Source organism: Mya arenaria, chromosome 14 (genome assembly GCF_026914265.1).
Source record: "Mya arenaria isolate MELC-2E11 chromosome 14, ASM2691426v1".
Taxonomy (NCBI): domain Eukaryota; kingdom Metazoa; phylum Mollusca; class Bivalvia; order Myida; family Myidae; genus Mya; species Mya arenaria.
This window is the reverse complement of record NC_069135.1, coordinates 39686200-39707445: the sequence shown is the minus strand read 5'-3', so window position 1 is coordinate 39707445 and position 21246 is coordinate 39686200. Positions and strand designations below refer to the sequence as shown.

The window sequence follows — 21246 nt, the reverse complement described above, 5'->3', positions numbered from 1 at the left end:
GCCGTCGGCGAAAAATCGTGTGTGTGTGCTTTCACTATATCCTCTAATTGCCGAATTTAATTCGTATACGATGCGTACGAATATACTTAACGAGGTCAGATGACAATATAATGCTGACAATAAACAAAGATTTATGTTGTGTTGCAACTTGATTAATTCATAGCTCGAAAACCCAACGCCAAACGTTGCAACCTTCGCCCGCAATAAAAAAAATCCATGCTTAACAGCATACTAACAGCGATATTGTCTTTGCCAACGATGCAGAGATTAAAAAGCTTAAAGACCTTAAATCTGCATTCTCACAGATTTACCATTTTTTACATTTGTTTTTATTTTTTGTCTTGGAAAGAGCAAGGTTTTGCGTAACCAATGATAAAAGATTGTTGACAAAAGACCAGATTGCATATTTCTGTTTGAAAATTACTGTTTTACGGGTTAAACCGTTTCTGACGGTTAAAGTAAAATGCATAAAACATTCATTTTTAAACCTATTATAAAACTCTGATATCTAATATTTTGTCAGCAGTCTTAAATAACTGACTTCCGTGGATTTTCGCAAAAATTGGCTCGTTCCAAGACAAAAAAAAAAAAAAGTTGTCAAAACTTTTAAACTGTGAGAGGGCAGCTTTAAATGAATCTTAACAAATCCCATTCCATTAGCGCATATAATTGCATGTATTGAAAATGCCCCATTATCATAATAAGTGTCTCAAACTTTGTTGCAATTCTAGCAAGATTCTTTTTTGCAGGTGCTTTTCAGAGACACAACGGTGGAGGACATTGAAGGCAACTCTCATGAAGTTCTACCAATCATCGCCATGTCGATCAAGTTTCTACACAAACATCTCCTGAAGGCGGTAGCAAACCAGATGATTGGTTTGCTAGAGGAGGAAATTTCCTACGTCATCACGGTGCCCGCCATCTGGAATGACGAGGAAAAGGAGTTAATGAGAACGGTTGCCGAAGAGGTATGACAATTATACCAGGATAATAAAGCATAAATCGACTATATGAGCATTATTTTACTATTAATTATTAGTATTTACTCTAACAGTTGTGTAAGACAAAATCCCATAATAGTTGAATCATTTTTAATTGTCTTATAAATAGTTGTTATTAATGTCGCTTGAACAATCCAGGCTGGTCTCGAAGGAACTCGAGTAACACTTGCACTTGAGCCGGAAGCTGCCTCGATCTGGTGTGAGACACTCGATGTTGACACAAGGGCTGCGCTGGCCGGAGCTGGAACTCAGTATATGGTCATTGATCTAGGAGGTGAGTTAAGAATACCACATATAGGCATTGTTTTTTTGAGATAATAAACATGATGAACTAGCATAGGTTCAGATTTAAATTATGAATGTGCTTGTGTCAAATAAAAAAAATATGGCAGTAGATGACACTGTTTTGATAGTCAAGATGTTTATATTTACGATAAAAGAAATGAATGGCAGAAAATAAAATTATAGCTTTGTTCAAACACCCCTAAAATAACAACAACAATTTTGTTTTAATTTTGATAAACTACGCCACAATGGTCTCTGACTGCAAACGACCTAGGGTTTTGATACTGCTGCCGGTGGAATATATTTTGTTTAATTCTTTTATTTTTTATATGTTTTATCATTATACAAAATATCAAATATGTTTCCAATTAAGGTTTATTATTTTATGGTATCACATTTAAACAGTCCCTAATAGACATCATGCTAACATGAATATTCACATCATGTACCAAATTGATCCCGTTTTTATTCAATTCAAATACTTCGTAAGACAAAACAATTATAACAATATTATATTTCCACTGATAAGACAACACACATGTTATCTTCATAAAACGTCACACATATGTACAAGATTTATCTATACTAGTTGCTAAAAACGCAAACAGGTTCACAGTGGCTTGATGACAAAGGCTCATTAAAGTCACAATAAATAATTTCAACTAGCCAAAATTATATTTATACATACTTGAACATGTATATCATCAATATAATACATTGCCATAAACATAAGATACTGTATGGAGTATAGTTTTTCTATGTACTGGGGATAGTTATGGCATTGGCTTGAGGTCTATGAATAATCTAATCACAGTGTTGATATTAAGCATTCTTAGTCAAGGATTGGTAGTAACACAAAGAATATGTACAAAAACTATATATTTTGTTTCTTCCTATTAAACAGTGTTTTTTATACTTTGTACAATCATCACACTGACGGTTCGGAATAAATAGTCCTGCAAAAGCTTTACCTTTTAGGGGGGACTCATTTATATTATGTCCAAAATAGAAGTACGGTTTCACTTTACTGACCTTGTCTAAAGTTGACGATGCAAGTTATCGCCATTATTTTCCGTGATTGGATGATGCATGATGAAAATATACTTTATGAAAAATAATTTAGAAATATTTGACTTAAACCTGCGCCCAATGCAGATAACTTTCCTTCTAACTAAATAACGAGGTATAGGTTTCATGTGCACTGTCACTGTGACGCCACTTGATTTTGTTTCCAAATAAGCTGATTAAAGCTTTTAAGTCATCCTTAGATGCGATAATACCTGTTGAGATTATTAGCACACGTGGTTATCTTCACTAAGCAAAATTTCTGAACGTCCAATTGTAGTTTGATTTAAATGGGAGAATGAAATAACAAAATCTCAAACCTATTTAATACACACGATCTACGCATTTTATTACAAACAGTTTTCTTAAATTTCATTTGATCAGAATAAATAATTCATTTGAAATAACAATGTTAAAGTTAGTTACTCATACAATCGAAAGTTACAAAGAACTGTCCAGGAGAAACTGTTAATTTTAGTAGCGTTCATGTCAACCATTTGCAGCATTAACTAGATGGCACCTTGATCTCATTGAAACTACATATCTGTGGAATAAAGTCCCACATCCGACGAATATCACGCCTGAGTTCGTCGGCATTGAGTTGTTGGGGCAAAGCCCCAACTTTCATCTTAAGCAAGTGCCACACATTTTCTATTGGATTCAGATCTGGGCTTATAGCCGGAAAATCTAGATCTCAATACAGGATGAATAAAGTTCTGATACCTCATTGCGTTTACATAACCATGGATACCAATATCACGCCTGAGTTGGCATTGAGTTGTTGGGGGAAATGCCCCAACTTTCCTCTTAAGCAAGTGCCACACATTTTCTATCGGTCTATAGCCCGAAAATCTAGATCTCAATACAGGATGAATAAAGTTCTGATACCTCACTGCGTTTAAATCGACATTGAGGTAGTGTCTGTATCTACATACGGAAGGACCTTTCATATAATACCCGCAGTGATCTCAACCATGATGAATTTGAAGCAACTTAGCTTGAACTGCTTTTACAAAAGTCTAAACCTATACTCTGTGGTGTGATTTATAGACCTTCTGATGTATCTAACTTTTAAAGTATTGTTGAACAGTTGTGCTCTTTAAATAATCATTTTTTTAGAATATGAAACTTGTTTATTGGGTGATTTTAACACTAACATAAAGGACCTCCATGGAAATAAGGGTCCTCTGTGATTCTTGTTTTGAGTTGGTGCTGGTGTGCAGGGCATGGACCAGTCATATTTGCATGTATGTAACATTTTTATATTGACTTTGCATGTTGTTTTGATTGTCCATGTCATGCACTCATTGCCGAAATAAATCTAATTATCTAGGGTTTTAATAGGCTTTTCGGAGAAATACAGGATAATTGTTGGTTTCATCTAATAAAGTTATATCTTTTACTGTGTGAGCATTAAAAGCAACGAGTGAAATGTTCACGAGGTGAACTAACACTGAAACAAACATATTTATTTTGTATTAGATATATGCTTAAAACGGACATACAATGAAAATGTAGTTTATCCGAAACAGCGTATGCATGCGCACGTAACTTAATTTCGGAAATGATGCCGTTGAAATCGTCTCCCATCCCTTCGGATTTGGAAGGGAGAGCGGACTTTATTTGGAAACAGCTCAAAAATCGAATTGTTAATTCACTCTTTGAAAACAGTGAAACATCAATTTTATTTTAATGACAAATTACAGTGACTCATTATTTCAGAGGCAATGAAGTCATAACACTGGATATTTATTACAATATACTAATTTACGAATCGAAGGGACACATTTACAATTTAAATTCCTATTGTGTTTTAGTGATGTAAACTTATTATTTTTTGTATATCCAGATTACCTTTCTTTACCCTTTTTGACATTTTTAAATCCCCATAATGATAAAAAAAATGCATTTAATGCAATTAAAAGATACAACAAAACCGAAAGCATAACCTAAATTTAGCGCGCACTATGTCTTTACGAAAAATGCATATCACGTGACTTCCTGAATACCTAAAATTATATGTGATAATGTCAATCAACCAGTCACGCAGCAACAACGCTGTTATTAAGTGCTTTTAAGCGTTTTGAACGCTACTATGACAATTGTGGTCTTCAAAGACAATATTTGAGCAAATATCAACAATTGCTAAATGATTCCAGCTTTTGGTATCTTAGTTTTAACAATCCAAATGATTTGCAGCACTTTATTTTGTTATACATCAAAAAAGTGCATTTTAGAAAAACACATGAGCAAGTGTCTTTCTGCGTTTTTACACTAAAAAACATCGATAATTTTCATACAAAAATACTTGCATCACATTTATCTGAGAAACAGGAGCTTAATTTTTTCCTTGTAAAATTTCATTTTAAAATGTTCAGTAGTTCTCTAATTATTTTTCCAACGTAATTATTTCTCCAACGTAATCCGGCAACTGCTCAGGAACTTCTCGCTAAGCGCGATGCTCCGCCTTCCTCTCTTCCTCATTAGCATATATTGAGCCAGTGGTCCAGATTTCTTTGGTATTTCCTATACATGTCTTATTAATAAAGCATAGTATGGACCCATTATATGAGACTGTATCAAAGTAACAAACTCCCTTTTTTATTTTCTCTTATTATTTAATCCTCAGTGCCACTTTAACTTTTGTGCACATACTATATATATTCACGTCATGTTAACTCTAAAAGATCAACCTATATTTAAGCTTAATTTTAGTCACGGAAAATAGTAACTATTTTATTTTCTCTATACTTCTACTACTGCTACTGCTACTACTGCTGCTGCTGCTGCTGCTCTGATGATGATGATGATGATAATAATAATAATAATAATAATAATAATAATAATAATAATAATAATAATAATTTTAAAATAATAAAGGAAAGTTTTATTTTAGGTGGCACCGCTGACATTTCTATCCATGAGAAGAACCAGGACGGCACTCTGAAGGAAATACATCAGCCGACCGGTGGACCATGGGGTGGCATCTATGTTGACGCCAACTATCTCAAATTCTTGGAAAACATTTTTGGAAAACAGGCTATAACTGCACTAAAGACCGAGGACATGGCCGATTACTTTGACATTATCAGGGAATTTGAAATAAAGAAAAAAACATTAAACAAACAGATAAAAGGCAAATTTACGTTCAAAATATCTTCAACCACTAAGAAGCTTTCCAAAAAGCTGACAGGCCAGAATCTAGAGCAGAGGTTAGGCAGCCTTGGATATGGTGAGTCAGTTATTGTAAAAAGAGACAAATTGCGAGTTGAACCTGAAATCGTTCGTACATGGTTTGACGGTCCTATAGATAATATTATTGGTCATGTTCAGAACCTTCTCAGGGAGTCCACGCTGAGAGCGGTGCAGACCGTTGTGCTGGTTGGTGGTTTTGGAGAGAGCGCGTACGTCCAAGAGAGGATGAGGGCTGCGATCCCAGACAAGCGTCTGATTGTCCCTGCTGAGGCGGATCTCGCCGTGCTGAAAGGAGCCGTCAGGTTTGGACACAACCCAGCGATCATCACATCAAGGGTCATGAAATACACGTACGGAGTTGAGGCAAACTGTCAATATGATGAGAAAATTCACAGTGAAGACGTAAGATACTTAGATAAAGACGGAAAATGGCGTGTCCATGAAGCCTTCGATGTATTCGTTCGCGTAAACGAAAATGTTCCCGTTGACCACCAAATTACCAGGAAATACACACCTAATGGATATAACTCATCTACACCCATCTACCGGACGATAGCAGAAAACCCCGTGTACGTGACCGACCCCGGCTGTGTGCTACTCTATACAGTGGTGGTAGAGCTACCCCGGGACATCCCTCTCTCTGAGCTTAGTTTCGATACAACATTCATGTTTGGCGGTACGAAGCTTGTGGTGAAAAAACGTGTGAGAGAGACCGGAGAAGAGCTGATCTTGAAACTTAATTGTCTTAAATAAGCTACAACGCACACCAAGAATTTACTATATGGACTTGAAAACACAATGAGCGCAAACATATTATCGAAATAGATTATTCTCTTTTTGTCTGGGCATACAGTTATATTAACTTAAAACGAAACGACGTTATAGTGCTGATCGTGTGAGAAAAACGGACAGGAGAATATCTTAAAGTTTATTTGCTATAAATAGGCTACAACTGACCCCAAGAACCTGTGATGTGAACCTGCGAAATACAACGACATATACATATCTTATTAACAAGTCTTGATTCCTTTCGATCCGATTATGTTTAAATGCATGTATTTGGAAACGACTAGATGCTGGCGTTACTAACATTATGAAACTAAATTACCTTCTATGATTTTAATCATGTCTATATAGTCATATATAATGTATACTTATGTCTATTTTTTGGTATGGGTGACGTTTAACTGTGTGTCTGCAAAAAGCAAGCATATTATGATAACATTATATCCACAAAACGAAAAACATTATAATTACATATGATTTTATAGATCATCAGGGTTAAGACGTATCCACTGCCTGGTGACCTTTAAAACAGAATTTCACAAATAAACGAGAAAACTAGAGAATATCGAAATCGTTTGACGTAAAGTAATGTTCAGCTTATTCCTCTTTGGGTTCTATGTAAATTTATGTTACTTTTCCTGCAAATTGTAATTGCTTGTTTTTTATAATTGAGAATAAAAGTATGTTTGGTGTATATGTTAATATGAAACCCTTTTATTTGGTGTGATCTATCTGTACATTTGCTTGTGTACGTCTGTGACTCTCGTGAAGGGACGTTTGGATCCTTACCATTTGCCCGAAAACACGGTTATAATGGATTTTTGACCTGTGTGCGTTTCTCTGTAGTTTTCATTATATTATTCAACTTGGTTATTTTATATAATCTAGAAATGTTTGAAGTAGCATTAAAGGGATACTTTTTTGATTGTTCAGCAATATATCGGTAGTAATATTTATATGAGAAAAGACAATACAAAACCATTCCGTTTTCTGCAAGCAAAGAATACATCCCAAAAAACACAGGATGTGACACATCGAGTGTGCCCATTGACAGTTATGGCGGGTAAAACACCATCAACGCCACAGAACTTAAATGCTTAGCCATATATAATCATCAAAAAGAATGAGAAAATAAATGTAGGTAAACTAACTTTTATGGCAATCAAAAAATTGCTATTTAAGCCTATTGAACACATGCATTACACCCTGCACACACGCTCGCACGCACGTGAAAACGCGAAAGGGCGCGTGCACCCACGCACGCACGCCCTCACACAAACACACACGCGCGCGCGCGCGCGCGTTCACATAAATATATACTTGGTGGTTAAATTTACAATTGAAATTTAACGTTGTTCTTTAAGAGTTATATGATGTTAGTTTTAACTAGAAAAATAACCACACCACAATAATATCATGAACCGGTTTTTAATGAAGTGAGTTTATAAAGAAACAAACAAAAAGCATACAGCAATCTGGTCTATATAGCTGTTGTACACTGCCTCCTTTCTTGGCATTTTCACATTAAGGAAATGGATAAGAGATTGCGCACTGACTGACAGTCGACAAATGTATTAGCAGAGTATAATACATTGGCATAGATCTAAGCTTAATTAGTATTATATATTACATTTTAGTTAAAACAAATATCGAGGCCAGATAGCAATGTACATGTGTTATCTGAAATAAATTTCTGTTTTTATATCAAAATGACGAGCGATATACGAGGGGGAGTCAATAAGTTCGTGAACGAGCTTTTAAAAAAACAAATGCGCGTTTGCGTGTAATGAAATTTAATATACACAATAACAAATATGTCTTCAAAACATGTACAAAAAATAAATGTGAATACAATAACAATTACTAATATAAATAAAAAATACGAAATACCCATCTGCAATACCGCGGCGCACTTCGGAACAATGTCATGACTTTGACGTTATGGGCGTTACTGTTTCTCAAAATACTCTCCACTCTCTTGGACACATTTCTTATGGCGGACGACCCATTTCCGGTACACCTCTGTAAACCATGTCTCGGACAGGGACGCGAACGATGACTGGACTGCGCTGCGGAGCTCTGCCAGACATTCGAAACGTCTCCCGCGAAGATCGGCCTTTAGTCTTGGAAAAATCGCGAAGTCCATAGGGGCCAGGTCTGGTGAGTACGGCGAATGATTGAGACGCTCAAATCCTAAAAAGTCAATCGTCATCAGTGTATAATAATAAATCAATATAAAATATTTAAAATATGAAATAAGTTAGTAATTAATTTCCATATTTATTAAATCACATGTGAAAAATGATGTTAAAACAATTCAAGAAAAAAAAAAGATGTACAATAAGTGACAAAAAGGGGTTGTTCACGAACTTATTGACTCCCCCTCGTAGTTATATATAGAAATTTTCTGTTTTTCACTAGAATATATGTTGGAATAATTATGTAATACTACTTCTAGCAAGATAACTTTATGTTGCTCGTTGTGTGCCCATTGTACGTTCCATTTAAGATTTCTATAAGGGAATAGTTGATTTAAAGACGAAATGAACCATTGCAGTCCTGCAAATTGTAATGGTTCTGTTTCTTTATAAACGAAATTGAAAGTATTTTCGATATATATTACTGTATGTTACATGTTTGGTCTGTTTGTATGCTTGTGTCTTAAAACAGGCTTCATATATGAATGTTTGGCTCATGGACTCTTCATGTAGTTTTCCTCTTTTTTTATTCAATTTGGTAATTTCAATTATATGTTTGAATTAGACAAAATTGGTTACTCAAATTAATTGCCGTGCTGTATATCGGTAGCAACACAAATATATTTTGTTCAACTGATTATTCGCAAGCATAAAATATATCCAAAATATGAAAACAACATCGGTCTTAGTGTGCTTGAGACTGTATGCGATTAACGAGAATGGTTTTTCTTTAAATCTTATCTAATAATCCCGAAGGATATTGGTTCACTACTTTAAAGGAAACCCATAATTGCTATTTTACCTCAATATTTAACCTTCCCAATCCCACAGATATTAAGTTTTTGTACACTGCTTCGTTTTGTGGCATTTCACTAAGCATACTTACGTACGAATGTACTAATGTTTACTGTCATTATTTAAAAATAACTTACAACCAAATGAAATGAAAATTGAAACTGGATGCTGTAAAATACCATTCACATGTGAGTATGACTCTTTACAACTATTGCGAACAAGAGAAGTCCACACAAATATTTCTTTAAGAGGACTTAAGTGCCATTTCAGAAACCTATTAGCGGGATTCAAAGACAATCCATCAGGTAAATGGATGAGAAGTCGTGCAACGATATTTATAAAAGATGGCGCGCGGACAAACGGACAGGCGACCAATACCATAGCAACGTAATATTCTTCGGCAGAGTTCCACATTTATTGATATTATATATTATTTTTTCAGTTAAAAGTTATACAGGCTAGATGACAATAGTCATGTGTTATCGTAAGTAAGTTCATATGTGTTCATAATAACATGACAAACAGGTTCGTCCTTCGTAATCTACACTCATATATGCACTTAAATATAGCTCTGTGGTCCTATTTCGATATTGTCAGAATCATGAAATACACTTTACGGCGTGTCTGCAGGTTTGCCTTACAATGAGAACATTACTAATAAAGACAGAAACTAAAGATGAAGATGGCAAATGATTCAAAGTATATGTTCGCTGAAATGAGTGGTGACCATTTTCGAAACGCGATTGTATCGAAATATCCATTTACACAAGATTTTGTAAATTTAATCCCAAGAAATGCAATTTTCAATAGCGTTTCTTACGTTTTTTGGCAAAGAAGCATTGTATGTCACAATGCTACTTATCACATGCTATACCTTCTTTAGCTGTGTAATAATAATACGTACGTGATTAAAATATTCGAAGCTTAACACTACAAAATGGTATAGAGTCCCTTTAAGGGTTTGTGAATTGAAACATTTTCATTTGATGCTTTGGAATAAAGCATAATGATATGCTCCATTTTTACGACGACTGAGAGGAAGATATTGGGATTTACAAACAAACTATCTATTGTTTTACTTAAAGTGTGGTGGCTTGATTTATTCGTTTGCACGAGATGTCTGTATCCGGTCGTTGAGTACTTAAAATAACTTTATCAGTTTATATGCTACTGTTTATTTCTTCTTCATTGCTTTCAAGTTGATGCCGGCTCAGATTAGGATCATATCTTTGATTTTCATATGCTTGATAAATGTTGGGACAAATGTGAGGTTATGTGCATATAAATAGTTTTACCCCCAGTGAATCCGTGTTTCCGTTCAAAGGTGGTAATCACATCATCTATTGATAAAGCCATTTTGATGCAAATTGTCGTTTCCGTTTGTAGTGTTTTAAGGTTGTGTGTCTCTCGTTCAGTATCGTTTGGACATTTACCTCGAGCCTTTGATCAGGGTTTATACTTGAATTTAAGACTGCTGTGCTTTTCCATGTAGTTATCACTGTATTGTTCAAAGGGGTAACACAAGTGTATTTCTAATTAACCATAAGCAAGGTTTGACCATTTGAGTGAGTTTGTCTTGAAACCTGTTGTTTATTATAAATCTCGGTTTTTAGAAAATACTTTTATTAAACCGTGTTCTCAGTCATTAGCTGCACAAACTGAATTCAATTAGAGAACAAGAAAAAAAGTCGGCGCAATGAAATTAGAAGAAAAACGTGCATTCATATAACCAAAAATGTTTTTTTTATTTCAATGATAATATTTTGTTTTATGTTGGGTGTACATTATGCTCGAAGGATATTATGGTTAATAATAATACTATTGTTACAATAGTTTAAGCCCGGAATTATAGATATTATGGTTTTTCCCCAAGCTAATCCTCCGGTTAAAACTAGATTATAACAAAAATATACATACGTTTCTTCGGATGAAATAGAGTCAATGGTATAATACATACATTTCATAGCATGAAATTCATCATTTATTTGTACCGGCATGTTATGTGAATTCCTTGCTTTATATTTTGAATAAGTTTTTGTAACACATTTCACTCATATGAGTATATATAACGGAGATAAAAATACTATACATCAAAGGGAAATTATCTAGAGTTCATTCTTTCGAATGACATTTTCAAAACAAACAATTAAGCTCAAGGTTAATTTTCAAAACTCGGCATTTTTGCTGTCACCAATGGGAATTACTGCGTAGGAGGTTTACAAACATAAAGGATATTTTAATAGTACCGTGTAACCTTCATATTTTTTATATCAATCGGAACACCTCGGCCTGTATCTATCTCGGAGATGGCCGAGTTGTTATGATTGAGTTGGTATTTAAAATCAAAAATTTCAAAATGATAAGGAGGCTATTATAATTTAAGGTTTCATTATCAATTAAAATGTAAAATTTTATCAAACAAACTAAACTTCATATTTAATCATGCAACGTGGAAACTATTGAAAGCATTGGTCTGCAATTTCTGAACTAGTCACTAAGTTGGAACATTTCTAAAGTAATATCAAATATAGTCGGCGCCCTTCTGGACTAATAACGTGACCATATTCATAGCCAGAGTGTCGAGAGTTCAACTTCAGAGAGCTAGCGGTCAGTAAGAACCGCTGAGATCAAAGCAATGAGCATTGAAACAATTCGTAAAGACGTACGGTCGCATCACCAAGCCAGAAAGAGATTTCCAAGTTGCGTCGTCTTACACAATTTACTTGTCTCAACAACAAGAATAAAAGTTGGATTTCGACACCGATATGTTTAAAATGAGTGTGAAAAAGAGCGTTTTGGGGATATTTCGAAACCATCGGCCAGTTGGACCGTCAGACATCGATCACCTTTAATCTGAGCATGAAAAAAGCGAGAAAACTTGCTTGGAAACGTTTACTTAGGCGTTTTTAGGCTTACTTATAACTGTATGTCGATAAAAAAGCGTTGAACAATCCTTCATCAATACGCTCATCATGGGGGAAAAAGTTAGTGACATTGTAAAATATCCATGGGCAATCGATGGGGAAATGAGCCAATATTGAGTCCTACCCATTTATACCAGATCTCAAATTTTCCCAAAATGTCCTATGCTGTGGCCGGTTATGGGCATTTAATTATAATAGCATGGCTTGCTGTGATACTGCTGATAGCATCATTCTGAAATGTTTTACGATCCTATCAAGTTTAAAGATTATAGTCTTAGCTTTGAAAATGAAAATTTCTAGATATAACGAAGACTTAGATTTTAGTTTTGGTATAAAGAGATATACTAATCTCAACACATTATAGCAATTTTTTGCACAAAAGATATAATGATGTTTAAAGATTAGATTGAAAAAGTTATAGGTTATTTCACTTATTACTCATACTGCAAAATGATCATATGCACAAAATCACATAGTCAATGAAGAATATAAACCTATTCCTACTAAGACTGTTTATAATAGCATAGCATCCATAGCATTGTTATATTGTCTTTATATCTATATATTTTGACAGTTTTCGTGAAATGTAATAATATCAGCATAACATTAAATGCAAAGCAAAAGATTTTAAAATTATATACAAATGTGGAAAAAACGATTTGCAAAAACGCCATGACGTATTAAGGTTAAGGTAACAGGGTTATTGGAAACGGAAAATAAACAAAATACTATTCTAAGTTCATGCACAATACAAATATAATTAGTTAAGTTTTTTTGTATAAGATTCAATAACATTAATCTTTCTATGGTGTCGATGTAGCCCTTGGTTTCAATCTTCCTGTCCATTTGATGGCGTCACTTCTTGTTTTCTGTGACGTTTAAGCTTAATGGGCATTTATGCTTGATATGTAACAAAAGCTTCTTGAATAACTTAAATAGTTGAGTCGGCACCAAACTCAATGGTGTTTCGTTTTGATTTCAAAGATGTTGTTAATGCCGAAAAAGATACTAATTCGTTTCTATTTTTATCCTTGTAAATAGTCAAGGCCGTCAAAGTATTGATTTTAAAGACCATCCAGAAATTTTGTTCGAAGTCGAATCTAAAACAATGAATGACATTAAACAATATATCCACTAATTCTATACTATATAAAAGAACTGATGATGACAAATAATGATTGTATATATGACAAGGTTACACAGTTATATGAGAAATGCTGAATATATGCACATAAAGTATAGGTTGTTGTGTTATTGCCTGGATTTAACCCTACCACAATGGTAAAGGCCATTCTTAGAGGTGACATATTATGCATTGTTGCATATGTGCAAATAGGTTAAAGGTTTTCTTGCCTTTAATGTAACTTTGTCATGTTTCAGGAGATTTTGAAATTTTACAGCTGATGTTAAGCACATAAATGCGACTCGTGGAGTGCAAAGTTCATGGACACATTCAGATGTCAACAAAAAAACAAAATATTTAGGGCAGTTCAATTCATTCTATATGAAGAAAATGTACATCAATATATTTATAAAATAATGCAATGAGATATGAACAATGAGTTTAAATCATTATTGGTATGCTCACCTTTTTTTTTACAAATTATTAAACATTGTATTTTAAAATATTCTGAGATGATTTAATCTCTCTTGGCCAGGAGGTGAGTACAACTGTGAAACCATCGGCATTTTCGGCCGCCCTTTTTGATAATTTGTACTCAGTTTATGTTGGAATATAGCAATGAACACTGTAATGAAATAATAGAAATGGAACACAAACAGAGCAGCCAGGAACAGGAGTTTAGTCGTGAGACCGCTGGTCAGTTGGATTGTCTACGTCGGAACTTTCACGCTCAATATCAAGGGAAATATTGTAAAAAGAGTAAAGTCATCAATGTTACAGGGGCGGCTAACTGGACCAATCAAATTTGTTACGTGTTATGCACAAAACCGTGAAAGGCAAAATGCGAATTGAGGTGGGGAAACCAAAATCCAGATGAATCGGTTCTTTTCTTTGGTATTTGTGCGAGAAAAAGAAATTATGAAAGGACTTTGCGGAAGATGAAGTAGATAATGTTAATAGCAGTTTTAACGCGCTAACAAAGTGGTCGCTTAAGAACCAGGCAACGTTTCTGGAACTGGTGGATTCATTGTTGTGAGGTGCTAGTGTATTACGCAAAAACGGTAAAGGTTACCTTAAAATTACGCTCAAAATATGATTGTTACGGCAGGACCTGTGCAAGATTATCTAGTAATTAAAGGCATTTCAGTATTTGTGTTTTCCATCGACAAAACATTACGAATGTCCAGTCTTAAATAAAAATATGTGTTTAAGTGTTTATTAATTTTGCGCAGATTTCTGTAATTTTAACAAGATACGCAAGTCGTTTAAGCACATACGTAAATCGTTTAAACGAGATACCATGGTGTTTTAAAGAGATGTCTAAATCATTTTGACTAACGAGATATTAATTCGTTTTTACGAGATATGTAAGTGATTTAAACGAGATACTTTTTTTTATTTTATTTTTGTCTTTGAAAGAGCATTTGTTTTGCGTAAATATCTGCAAGCCAATGATATTAGATTTTTGACAGAAAATCAGATCGTGATTTTTCATATTTCCGTTCAAAAATTAACGATTTATGGCTTAAACCGTTAAGAAAATGCATAAATCATCAATTTTTGAACTGAAATTTAAAAAATCTGCGATCTAATTTTTGTCAGCAGTCTTAAATTTCTGGTTTCCATGAATTTTCGCAAAATATTGCTCGTTCCAAGACAAAAAATAAAAAGTTGTCAAAACATGCAATATGTGAGAGTGCAGCTTTAACATTAAAAATATAAGTTTGACCTCTCTATGCCGCAGTATTTTCGCAACTTATATAATAATATTTGAATAAGGGTTATTATATTTCAAATATTTTGTGGGATAGTCTTAAATTACGCATCGCGATTCGACGGTGTATGTATATAGGCTAGTTGCCACGTAAATAATTTATTAATCTACGTGTTTGCTTACTTAGTGAAATCTCGAAAAAGGAAGAGAATACTTAAGAAGAAGATTCACAAGGTAAGTAAAGAAATTATATTATACGAAATTTGATATTAACAACTGAAACGTTTGTTTAAACAAAATCAATATGCTATACTTACACTTATATAATTATGTTTGATACCATTTCGCGCCGTGTATATAAATATTGGTAGATGAAGGTCTGCCGATTCACGAAAATTATAAGTAAAAAATAAACAACATTGGTTTTATTTACTCATTTTTAAACCGGAATATTTAGGAATGACACTAACATGGCATAATAGAATATAATATTCCTTGTTGTGTTTTGTGTTAAGCGTTTTCACTAATTGTAATTGTATCAAATCGGACACCAATGGTATTACTCGGTTCCACTTATTTCGTATTACGAAGACAATATCGATGGTGTTTCTGGTGTCTGTGGCGCCTTTAAAAATCGTTCTGCACCTTTTTAGGTTTGCTCGCTTGTTTCTTGTGTTTATGCTGAATGAACGCAGTAGGGCATGCGAGCAAATTCCATGAAGCGCGCTCGCTATTTTTTGGTTATTTGTTCGCTTGAACTTCTGCGTTCATGCATCGTAAATGCTTGTTGGTTTTTCGGTTAGCTTAGCGCAGTGGTTACCACACTCTCGCGTAAAATCGTACCAACGAGAGTGATTAATATAATGCTGTAATAACTTGTGTCACAATCGTTGAAAAATAAATAAGTTTAAACTAAATTAAACTAAATACAAACAACTTATGCGATCAATACTTATACGTACATTTTAAATAATTATTCATAACGACTTAAAAATACGATCTTCTGCGATTGAGTATTTATACTTAAAGAAATGTAACCTATAACATACGTTGTAATAAAATAATAACTGATATTTGTAACATCGTACATCATTGGTAAAATGACGTCGCCCTTACCAAATCGGAGCGCAGTATTGAATTGAACAATGACGTTATACCACCTTTGATGTTTAACAATATGAACGTCAAGCGAATAAAAATATAACTATATGAGTGAATTAAAGCAGAAATTGGTCTTACATTAAATTTAAGAATAATCACGTTTTGTCATTATGCTAAAGATGTGTACGACCTTAAACGTATCCATAGTAAAGCTTAAATGAATGCATACTACACTGTGGTTACCGCAGTTCTGCAACCAACTAGAAAAAATGACATATTGTTGCTCATACCATAAGACCCATTTCCTTGACGCGTTTCATAGAAAATACACGATTAGTGTTAGATATAGGTCTTAAAGTTTATGATTCGAGGCTCAGAAAATAATAAGAAAGAGCGTGAGATTTTTATCCTGTCTTTTGTTGTTGTTTGTCTTAAGAAAACACTTATTTATGAAGCTTTTCAGTGCGTTGATGTATACTATTCAACAGTAACATCATTTGCTTCATATTCAGATATCGATGGAAATAAGGTGACTGAGGAAACCTATATCTGTAATTTTAAGGATCATTTTGCACCTTCCCTCCGTAATATGAAAAGTAATAACTTCTTTCCACTAAGCCTCTATTGAAATTCACGTGACCATTACGGCTAGACCAATTGAGATGTTTAAGACGTTGTCAATGTGTGTAAACGAGCAGACGGGTAGATACCAAAACCTAACATTCGCGAAGGAATCAGTTTCAATTATTTCCGAATTCTTAATGAATACAAGAAACATGATGAAACAAACTTACCATATATTGATATTCCTTTTATTTCAAGAAAACTCGAAACAACTGCAAAACTACTCATATAGTTTCGCTGTTTATAGACAACGCTTAGAAGATGTTTGAAAAAAAATCTACAGGCTTTCGTGACGTCATTAAACGACTGACAGCGTTCTTACCACGTAAATTATAAACTTAATTTCTTTCCCAATCACAAGACGCACGTATGAAAATATTTTATTTTATAGAAGATGAAGCGGTTATCTGCCAGTTAATATATGTTGCATCATGATATATCTCATTTTTGTTTGCAAGTTCATTGGTCTAAATGATAAATGCCTACATGCAATTGCTTTGTGTCTTTATGTTATTGACTACTGCATGTGTACAACTTTTAGTTGCTTTCAAGTTATTGCTTTATAATAGTGCCTATAACGTGTAAGTAAAAGTGATGTCAAATGTCAAGTGTTTATTTTTAATTTACTACAGTGTGTCGAATAAGACAAATACAACTTCTATTACCAGTAATATTTATATAATGTTTTAACTTAAATTACTAATCGCAAACTGTCCTCTCTCTTTGTAGATGGTTCTATTATTTTACCTATATACACTAATTATAAGATAAAACTCGCGATGTTTATAAATAAGTATATGGGTATAAACTGTACATTTTAACACAAATAAATAAAAGTTATAAAATATGGGAATGGGTAAATATTTTTCGTTGGTTTACAATGAAATATTTAGTATGCCCATTGAATTAGATTCGCAACATCCCTTTACTAAAGTTTTAAAATGGTAATCATCTTTCATGTCTTTTGTCAAATAGTATTAAATTGCACGCGATAATTTAAAGCGTATATGCATACTGGTAAGCGACCTATTATTCGCCCGTACCACTTGTTCGCCCACTCAGTTAAAACCAGTCAAAACGAAATATTTAAACAAATTAGTCTGGCGTTTCATTGCAGCAGCATTTTTGACAGATGTAAGCTGTTTTTTTGCGTTCAAATGTAAAAAGTATGTGGAATTCGACCCAAATAAACATTAATTACACTTCTGACCTTGTAAGTTGCACGCGGGGATGACGTCATCACGCGCGCGCTCATTTGCATGAGGCCCTTTAAGGTATTTTTTATTTTCATTATACCTTGCACTATCAGACGACATTATTGATTTGTCATTATACAGTATAAAACCGGTGTTAAATTATACAAATACCATAAATTGCTGTATTTTAAGTTCAATTTTCGAAAAGGCAAATGGTAAATCCTGAAAACGTTGAAGTAATCGCCGATTTTTTCGTCTAAGGGAAGCAACTCAAATTAAATTAATCATTACATTCTTGTACGAACATGCGTTGTCCCTCTTCGGAAGTCTATAAATATGCATACATTGTAGGTCATGTTTCAAGAAGGAATCATAGTGTTTTACACTTACTCGGCAAAGAGGAGGCTTACCGAGTAAGTGTTGTATCATTTTAAACAAACATAAACAGTATGTAATAGTTATCATATTATATTTATTGAGCAATTGTCGTTTTAAGCGGTCACTAGACTGGTCAAATAAAATAAAAATGTAGATATAGTTTAGAGAGAAAGATACGAAAAACATCGTAAGAACAGCGAATTTATGGGATGGGTGAATAATTGGTACAGTAGGGTGCTTATTTTAGCGAAATTATAGGGGTACTTTGCACGTGGGAATATTCGGAATCCCTAGCTATTTTTAAAAACAAATTACACAGTTTTTGTCAGAAGTCTGAGTTTAAAGTTTTATCGTAATGGCTATCTTGTGTCAAAAGTAACATAGGAATAACCTCCATTTCCGGCCGAAAAGGGGTCGCTAACCAGTATGCTATTTATTTATTTAAACCCTGTTATCTCGTACCAGGAAGGGATTTAGTCTCCGCAAAAAGGCTAAAATCGCGCTTGGTTTAAAGGGCGAATTCGTAGAAAACGTTTCACAAGTTGGACAAGTAAAGTAACCTTGTTCCGTTATTAACTTATAAAAGTATTGTTTAAACAAATGCTAAATGCAGTGTTTAAACTTATATAATTATATTTGATACAATTTCGCGCTGTTAAAACAATATTTATAATAAAAAGTAATTTTAACAGATTCGATCAATTTAAAACGTCATAATTATGAAAGACACTTTAATGACATTATAGAACCTTTAAGGGATGCCAATGATCTAAATCGGTTTCGTTTTTTTTTTGTATTACGTTGGCGATAATTGATTGAACTTTACGTAGAAGAGGCGCCTTTTACAAAGTGTATGCACTTAAACATGTTCGCAAGCACAAGTTTTCATGGGCTCAAAATAAATAATTCCGTTCGTGAACCGTATTTTAAATATAAGGGGGAAATCAACTATTGATTTGGTCCAGGGAAATAAACTACCTGCCAGAGAATCAAAAATCCGCGCGTACCGCCGACTACAACTATTATTTTGATATAGTGCATCATGACGTATAGTTATTGTATGGATAGGCAAGTGTGTCTTCAACGCAGGTATATTGTTCAGTGTCATTTGTCCTTAGCCGTGTGTTTCTAAATAGGGATTATACTTGTTTGATTACTTGGCTTGTCCCTGTACTTTTCATTGTATTATTCAATGGGGTTTGAATGGCTGCATCTTATCCTTAAAGAGTTGTCACTTATGCTCCGGCTTTATTCGTTTGTGTGCAGGTGATGTCTGTATCCGGTCTTTGAGTTATTGAAATTTCTTTATCGTTTTAAGTTAGTTTTACTTTATTCTTTTTTTTTTCAAGTTGATGCGTTCTCTGATGTGGATTGTATTTTTAATTTTGTATTGATTGATAATTGCTTAGACAAGTGTGATGTTATGGGCACATTAACTAGTTTATATCCCTTAGTCAACTCATGTTGCAGCGAACTCGTGTTTTAAGCCGTTCCATGGCAGTAATCCTATTATTTATTGATAAAAATATTCGTCTGTTTGTGGTGTTTCAGGGCTTGTGTCGCCCTTGCCGTTTTTGTTTAAATATGTGACTACTGGGCTTGCCCCTGTAGTTTTCATTTTAATACTTCGTTGCTTAATTCTCGTCGTAATGTGGACACTCGATAAAAAGCGAACGAGAAGTTAAAGACGTGATTTACGTCTGGTTGATGTGGTTATATTAAAGGTAAAATAACGCATGCACAACTTTTTCTCCATTCAATTAATGGTCAAAGAGAACATACTGTAAGTAGATGTTTTGTCGGTTTGTATATATCTGAGTTACCTTTCATATTCTGCCAGAACTCAAACAGGCGGAGTCAAAAGTGAATTGAGGTAATATATTCATTGCAAACAAGCTATGTCCATGTTTAAATATTAAATGTGAATGCTTTCTCATGCAGAAATTATTCATTGAAGTCATATTTTTATTTCATGTTTTAAACCATAGGGGAATTGGCATGGCGACAGGGCAGTCACATCTCCTCGCGGTTGTTCTGTTATGTTATATGTGTTTGTAGTACACTATACAACATATACATTACTCAGATATTAAGATAAAACTCTTGATGTTTATAAAGATTTAACGAGTATGATATGTACGTTAAATTAATTAACAGGTAAAGTAATATACTAGTATATGTTAAATTTCCAAACGTAGCGTGTACGTTTTTTAACATGTATGGCCATCGTTTTAGATTCGCAATCTCTATATATTTAGTTATTTTAGATAGGGATATTATGTTCCATGTGTTTTGTCAGATTATAAATTAAATTTGAGATTTGTGCGCATATGCTAGGTGACATGTACGTCATTTATTGACCCAGTGTCTTTGTTATATCCGTTACCTCTAACCAGGAAGTTATTTATTATTTTCAAAAAATGGCTTAAATCAAGTTTCGTTTAAAAAAAGTTAAATAGTTCAGAAAAAGGATCGCAAGATAAGTGAAGAAACTGTATTACATGGAATAAGTTCCGTTAACAACTTATAAAACTGTTGTTTAAACAAAAACAATAATCTGTGATTAAATTTATGGAAGGGTGAAAGGCCGAAAACTGTCCATTATGTCAGAGAAAGAACAGTCCGAGGCACGAGGCTGTTATTTCGCTGACATCATGGAAAATTTGAGGCGTTTCATCTACTTAAAACATGTAGACAACGAGGTCTAAACGAGGTCTAAATGAATTTCATGGCACTATAGTCAACTTACTGGACACTGTCACACCATTTGTAAAGCTACTAATCATGTAGATCTCTTAGGCAAATAAAAAAAATGCGCTTATTCACATGTTCATATAAATTGTAAATATTTTTTGATCATA

The 21246-nt window shown here is 33.8% G+C and overlaps 2 protein-coding genes across 4 annotated transcripts in view; both read left to right on the top strand.

The window, feature by feature from the left end:
• The window catches only part of LOC128217264 (heat shock 70 kDa protein 12A-like), a 32265-nt gene extending 25241 nt beyond the window's left edge, over positions 1-7024 (top strand). For all 3 annotated transcript variants that reach the window (XM_052924291.1, XM_052924290.1, XM_052924292.1), the window contains 3 exons: positions 750-968; positions 1140-1275; positions 5248-7024. In XM_052924291.1, coding sequence (XP_052780251.1) covers positions 750-968; positions 1140-1275; positions 5248-6299 — 1407 coding nt within the window. In that variant the 3' untranslated portion in view covers positions 6300-7024. The remainder of the gene's footprint in view (positions 1-749; positions 969-1139; positions 1276-5247) is intronic.
• LOC128217263 (heat shock 70 kDa protein 12B-like) overlaps positions 1-21246 on the top strand; it is a 241572-nt gene that overhangs the window by 204271 nt on the left and 16055 nt on the right. The gene's annotated exons all lie outside the window — the stretch shown is intronic.